Source organism: Alosa alosa, chromosome 18 (assembly GCF_017589495.1).
Source record: "Alosa alosa isolate M-15738 ecotype Scorff River chromosome 18, AALO_Geno_1.1, whole genome shotgun sequence".
NCBI classification, from domain to species: Eukaryota; Metazoa; Chordata; class Actinopteri; order Clupeiformes; family Clupeidae; genus Alosa; species Alosa alosa.
Window position 1 is genome coordinate 4,739,264 of NC_063206.1, and position 7,500 is coordinate 4,746,763.

The 7,500-nt window shown below is 48.8% G+C and overlaps 1 protein-coding gene across 1 annotated transcript in view; it reads left to right on the forward strand.

Moving 5' to 3' along the window:
* The window catches only part of wdfy4 (WDFY family member 4), an 88,079-nt gene that overhangs the window by 71,325 nt on the left and 9,254 nt on the right, over positions 1-7,500 (forward strand). The window contains 6 exon segments of the mRNA XM_048270271.1: positions 785-904; positions 1,358-1,475; positions 1,625-1,734; positions 4,701-4,854; positions 5,491-5,582; positions 6,741-6,953. Of these exon segments, the coding sequence (XP_048126228.1) occupies positions 785-904; positions 1,358-1,475; positions 1,625-1,734; positions 4,701-4,854; positions 5,491-5,582; positions 6,741-6,953 (807 nt within the window).

Genomic DNA, 7,500 nt, shown 5'->3' on the forward strand with positions numbered 1-7,500 from the left:
TCACTTTTGACAACATGAGACTAAGGTTTATCAAGACAAAGTCTCCCTTCTCCTTTCCTCTCCTCCTCTAGAAGTCAAAGATAACACCAAATGTCTTGCATGTGTTTTGGACATGAGAGAGACTTAAGTTGTCGTGTGAGGGGGTTAGGATTTGGAGGGGCCAAAAATACTACCCTCTGTTATGTGTCATTATTGAGCTGAGGAAATGATTTGCCATCCAGACTTTGATTTCATTAAGGCATTCTTAGAGGATTTAAGTGGGAGAAACAGCTGTCAATCATCCGGCTAGAAATGGAAGAAGAGACAGTATACTTTCTGGTGATGTCACCTAATGGGAGCATGTACAGGAAGAAGAGAAGGCAAGTCATTCCACCAATGAGAAGCCACAGAAGAAAAGGCTCTTGACTGACCCTCTTAATGTTGACGGAAGGTCAAAGGTCAACCTAGCAGGCGCTCATCAGAGGACCGCGGTGGGCGAGAGGCAGGAGCTGGATCATGGAATTTAAATAGCAGGGTGCACATCCAGGAAGTGAGGGAACCAAAATAAACCTATCCCAACCGGTCAAGTGTCATCTCTCCCACTTGCCTGTCAGCCTTTTCACTGTCCTGTCAAACACATGAGGGATTTGAGTTTAATGGCCGCTATAGGAAGTCAATGAAGACTAACTAACAGAGCAGTTACATATGCCTTTATACACACTATATATACTGCTTATAATTGATGCATCTACCACTCTTTGCATGTGTGTGTGTGTGTGTGTGTGTGTGTGTGTGTGTGTGACAGAAAGGAGAGATGAGTAACTTTGAGTACCTGATGCATCTGAACACCCTGGCTGGACGCACCTATAACGACCTCATGCAGTATCCCATCTTTCCCTGGGTCTTGGCAGACTACCACTCTCAGGTGTGTGTGTGTGTGTGTGTGTGTGTGTGTGTGTGTGTGTGTGTGTGTGTGTGTGTGCGTGTGTGTGTGTACGTGTGTCTGTGTGTCTGTGTGTCTATGTGTATGTGCGCGCATGTGTGTCTGTCTGTCTGTGTCTGTATGTGTTTCTGTGTCTCTGTGTGTGTGTGTGTGTGTGTGTGTGTGTGTGTAAGAGAGTATGTATATATGAGACAGCCAGAGGGAGAGATCAGTCTCAGGCTTCACCTGCTAGACATTAGTGCTTCACATTCCCCAACTCACTCTCCCTGGGCTGTGTGTGTGTGTGTCTGCGACTTCCTCAACTTTATCTCTCTCCCTCCCTCCCTCTCTCTCTCCCTCTCCCTCCCTCTCTCTCTCCCTCCCTCCCTCTCTCTCTCTCCCTCCCTCTTTCTCTCTCTCTCTCTCTCTCTCTCTCTGTCTCTTTGTGATGGACAGACTCTGGACCTGTCGGAGGCGGCGACCTTCAGAGATCTGTCTAAGCCAATGGGAGCCCAGACAGAGCGGCGGAGGGACAACTTCATCCAGAGGTACAACGAGGTGGACACCGTAGAGGGTATGTGTGTGTGTGTGTGTGTGTGTGTGCGTGTGTGTGTGCGTGTGCGTGCGTGCATGGATTGTGTATTTTGTAATTTAATCTGCCTGTCTGTAGGCTTGTATAAATAAGTTTGTGTGTGTGTGTGTGTATGTGTATGTGTGTTGCAGGTGATCTGGCGGTGCAGTGTCACTACTGCACACACTACTCTTCTGCCATCATCGTGGCCTCCTTCCTCGTCAGAATGGAGCCCTTCTCACACACATTCCTCACACTGCAGGTGAGATCTCTCTCACACACACACACACAACACACACACACACACAAAGGCATGCATGTATACACACACACACACACAAAGGCATGTATGTATACACACACACACACACACAATCCTCATTTTTTTATTACTCTTATCTATTCCTCCTCTCTTCTCTCTTCCTCTCCTCCTCTCCTCCTCTCCTCTTCTCCTCTCCTCCTCTCTTCTCTCCTCCTCCTCTCCTCTCTTCCTCTCCTCCTCTCTTCTCTCCTCCTCTCTCTTCTCTTCCTCCTCTCCTCTCTCCTCTCTTCTCTCCTCTCCTCTCTCCTCTCTTCTCTTCTCTCCTCCTCTCTTCTCTCCTCCTCTCTTCTCTCCTCCTCTCCTCCTCTCTTCTCTCCTCCTCCTCTCCTCTCCTCCTCCTCCTCTCTTCTCCTCCTCCTCCTCTCCTCCTCTCCTCTCTTCACTCCTCCTCTCCTCTCCTCCTCTCTCCTCCTCTCCTCCTCCTCTCCTCTCTTCTCCTCCTCCTCTCTTCTCTCCTCCTCTCCTCCTCTCTTCCTCTCCTCCTCTCTCCTCTCTTCTCTCTTCTCTCCTCCTCTTCTCTCCTCCTCTCCTCCCTCTTCTCTCCTCCTCTCTTCTCTCCTCCTCTCTCTCCTCCTCTCTTCTCTCCTCCTCTCCTCTCCTCCTCTCTTCTCTCCTCCTCCTCTCCTCTCTTCCTCTCCTCCTCTCTTCTCTCCTCCTCCTCTCTCCTCCTCTCCTCCTCCTCTCTTCTCTCCTCCTCTCTCTCCTCCTCTCCTCCTCTCTCCTCCTCTCCTCTCTTCCTCTCCTCCTCTCTTCTCTCCTCCTCTCCTCCTCTCTTCTCTCCTCCTCCTCTCCTCTCCTCCTCTCTTCTCCTCCTCCTCCTCTCCTCCTCTCCTCTCTTCACTCCTCCTCTCCTCTCCTCCTCTCTCCTCCTCTCCTCCTCCTCTCCTCTCTTCTCTCCTCCTCCTCTCTTCTCTCCTCCTCTCCTCCTCTCTTCCTGTCCTCCTCTCTTCTCTCTTCTCTCCTCCTCTTCTCTCCTCCTCTCCTCCTCTCCTCCTCTCCTCTCCTCCTCCTCTCCTCCTCTTCTCCTCCTCTCTCCTCTCCTCCTCTTCTCTCCTCCTCTCTTCCTCTCCTCTCCTCTCCTCCTCTTCTCTCCTCTCTCCTCCTCCTCTCCTCCTCTCTTCTCTCCTCCTCTCTCCTCTCCTCCTCTTCTCCTCCTCTCTTCTCCTCCTCTCCTCCTCTTCTCCTCCTCTCTCTTCTCTCCTCTCCTCCTCTCCTCTCCTCCTCCTTCTCCTCCTCTCCTCCTCCTCTCCTCCTCTCTTCTCTCCTCCTCTCCTCTCCTCCTCTTCTCTCCTCTCCTCCTCCTCTCCTCCTCTTCTCCTCTCCTCCTCTCTTCTTCTCCTCTCTTATTTCTCCTCTCCTCTTCCCTCTATCTACTGTCTCTCTATCCATCCCTCTCTCCACCCCCCTCTCCCTCTCTCTCCCTCTCTCCCTCCCTTCCTCTCTCCCTCCATCTCTCCAGTCAGCAGACTGTGTGTTCATGATAAAATGTAATTGTACAAACCAGCTTTGCTAAATGAAATGGTCGCGTCCTCATTCTTCGCTCATTGGATTTTCCTGCCGTGCTCTTTTGTTTGCGCACTACAAAATAAGATTTTAATATATATGCAAATAAATGCTGTTGCATTTGTAACATACAAAAATACATTTTTGGGTTCTAAAAGACAACAATTTCCTCACCAGGAACCAATTGATTAAAATAAGTCATCATGCATATTTAATAGTGTGTGTAACCCAATGCAGATATTAGGGTGCGTACGAGTGCGTGCGTGTGTGTGTGTGTGTGTGTGCGGCACGGAGAGGAGCGGCCAGCTCTAATATTTGTAACCTGATTTGTGTCTCTAAGTGTATTGTGTGCCGCCGTGTGATTCTCATTCAATAAAGGTAACTTAATGATTTTAGCCCAAATTACATCACCTCTCTGGAGATTCCCATCAGGATGCATCAGACGCGCAGAAAAATGAAAAGCTACACACACACACACACACACACACACACACACACGTCAATGGTGTCCATGTGTGTGCATGTGGCACTTTGTGTGTGTGTGTGTGTGTGTGTGTGTGTGTGTGTGTGTGTGCGTGTGTGTGTGCATGTGGCACTGTGTGTGTCTGTGTGTGTGTGTGTCCGTGTGTGTGTGCATGTCTGTGTGTGTCTGTGTGTGTCCGTGTGTGTGTGCATGTGGCACTGTGTGCTACCGATGCCCTTTAAGTAAGTCTCCTGTGTGATGTGGTGAGAACACACTGTGGCCCTAAACCATCAGAAGCTCTGCGGAGGGCCCACAAGTGTGTGTGTGTGTGAGCGTGAGTACGCTGAGGCAAAAAGAGACAGTACACACACACTAACACACACACACGCGCACACACACACACACACACACACACACACTGGTCAGAGCGGATAGATAGACACACACACACACACACACACACACACACACACACACACACACTGGTTAGAGCGGATAGATAGACACACACACACACACACACACACACACACATACACACACACACACACACATACTGGTCAGAGCGGATAGACACACACACACACACACACACACACACACACACACACACACACTGGTCAGAGCAATAGACACACACACACACACACACACACACTGGTCAGAGCAAATAGACACACACACACACACACACACTGGTCAGATGTGCTGAAATGGAACTGAATCTAATACTGCTGATCTCTGAAAAACACCATATACAGTACATATGTGGTATGTAAACACACACACATGCACACACAGGAACACACACACACACACACACACACACACATACAGTACACATGCACACACAGGAACACACACACACACACACACACATACACACACACATACACACAGAAACACACCTTAGCTGCTCTGTGTGTTTGTTCTGCGATAGGGCGGTTCCTTTGACGTTCCAGAGCGGATGTTCCACAGTGTCCAGAAGGAATGGGAGTCGAGCTCACGGGACAACATGAGTGACGTCCGAGAACTCATCCCAGAGTTTTACTACCTCCCAGACTTCCTCACCAACACCAACAACCTGAAGTTTGGTCAGTGTGTGTGTGTGTGTGTGTGAGTATGTACTTATGTGTTATCGCCTCTGTAGCACTGTTGAGAAGGCGTTGCTCTGCCGAGCACATGAAGAATCATGCCAGTAGCATTGCCGGGTGGAATCCAGCTTGAAGCTCGCCGCGGTGGTGCCTGTGTCAATGTGTCTCCCTTTATTACTAAGGGGCGGTGGTAGCTGGACTAGCGTGCAGTAGCCTGAAAGTTGTGGGTTCAATTCCCGGCTTCGACCGTTGTGTCCTTTAGCAAGGCACTTAACCCCAAGTTGCTCCGGGGACAATGTAATACCTTGTAATATAGCTGACATATGTAAGTCACTTTGGCCGCTTTGGAAGTGTCCGCTAAATGTAATGTAATGTAACGTAACGTAATGTGTGTGTGTGTGTGGGCAGCCGTGGCCTACTGGTTAGCTCGGATCTGTAACCGAGGCTGCCGTCTGTAACCCCTTTATCAGTAGGTCGCTGCCGAAGTGCCCTTGAGCAAGGCACCTAACCCCTCACTGCTCCCCGAGCGCCGCTATAGCAGGCAGCTCACTGCGCCGGGATTAGTGTGTGCTTCACCTCACTGTGTGTGTCTGTCTCTGTGTGTGTGTGTGTGTGTGTGTGTGTGTGTGTGTGTAGGGTGTATGCAGGATGGTACATCTCTGGGGGATGTAGTTTTGCCACCATGGGCCAAAGGAGATCCGCAGGAGTTTATCAGAATTCACCGAGAGGTAGGGACGCGCACACACACACACACACACACACACACACACACACACACACACACAGAGAGCTCTCACACACACACACTCGCACACACACACACACACACAGCTCTCTCTCTCTCTCACTCACACACTAACACACACACTTACTCTCTCTCACAAACACACACACAGACACTTGCAGTATGCACAGTCACACACACACACACACACACACACACACACACACAAACTGACTTTACTCTGTGACATCTTTGCACTAAGTGCTCTCTAACAGGCCTGTTCACAATTGAATACTTAGTCTCTTCTATAACACTATTACAGGAATATATTGTGTATTGGCTTCTCTCTCCTGCTCACTCTGTCCCTCCCTATGCCCACACACACACACACACACACACACACACAGCTCCCCCTATCATCTGCCCTGAGGCGGTTTGTGTCTGTTCATCAGCTGTGAAATATGTGCATCATTTCCATCTTTTGCAAAATGAGCAGAATTAGGAAAACAAGTGAAATTAGCTCTCTTCTCCTCCTCTCTCCTCTCCTCCTCTTGTTTTCTCATCATATGCTAATCAGCTATGGCTAATATAAGCAGCAGCCAAACTCCAGTGAAACTGGGCTTATTGGGTCTGTTGATATGAGAGGATTATTGTGTGTGTGTGTGTGTGTGTGTGTGTGTGTGTGTGTGTGCGTGTGTGTGTGTGTGTGTGTGTGTGTGTGTGTGTTTATATATATATGTGTGTGTGTGTGTTTATATATGTGTGTGTGTGTGTGTCTGTGTGTGTGTCGGGGGGCGGGGGTGTATTTGTGTGTGTCCCTTTCTCTGTTGATATGTGTACATGTATGGTCCGTTGTGTGGCTGTGGATACGTTTCTCTGTCTCTGTGTGTGGGTGTATATATATGTGTGTGTGTGTGTGTGTGTGTGTGTGTGTGTGTGTGGATATGTATGTCTGTCTCTGTGTTTGTGGTTGGTCTGTGTGTGTGTGTGTGTGTGTGTGTGTGTGCGTGTGGATATGTATGTCTGCCTCTGTTTGTGTGGGTGTATATATATGTGTGTGTGTGTCTGTGTGTGTGTGTGTGTCTTCACAGCTCTTCACTAAGCTGTGTGTGTGTGTGTGTGCGTATGTGTGGATTACCCTTTTTGTGTGTGTGTGTGTAAGGCCCTGGAGAGTGAGTATGTGAGTGCACACCTGCACCTGTGGGTGGACCTGATCTTCGGCGTGCGGCAGCACGGTCCGGCGGCGGTGGAGTCGCTCAACACCTTCCACCCGTACTTCTACCCCCACCACCTGGACCCCACGCTGCTGACCAACCCCCTGCAGAGGAGCACCATCCTGGGCTACATCAACAACTTCGGACAGGTCCCCAAGCAGGCATGTACACACACACACACACACACACATGCATGCACACATGTGTGTGTGTGTGTCTCTTCTTCACAGCTCTTCACTAAGCTGTGTATGTGTTTTATGTGTGTGTGTGTGTGTGTGTGTGTCTGTCTCTCTCTATATATATATATATATATATATATATATATATATATATATATATATATATATATATATATATATATATATATATATATATATAATATACTCTCTCTTCACAGCTCTTCACTAAGCTGTGTGTGTGTGTGTTTTATATGTGTGTGTGTCTCTTCACAGCTCTTCACTAAGCTGTGTGTGTCTGTGTGTGTGTGTGTGTGTGTGTGTGTGTGTCTTCACAGCTCTTCACTAAGCTGTGTGTGTGTGTTTTATATGTGTGTGTGTGTGTGTGTGTGTGTGTGTGTCTCTGTCTCTTCACAGCTCTTCACTAAGCTGTGTGTGTGTGTGTTTGTGTGTGTGTGTCTCTTCACAGCTCTTCACTAAGCTGTGTGTGTGTGTGTCTCTTCACAGCTCTTCACTAAGCTGTGTGTGTGTG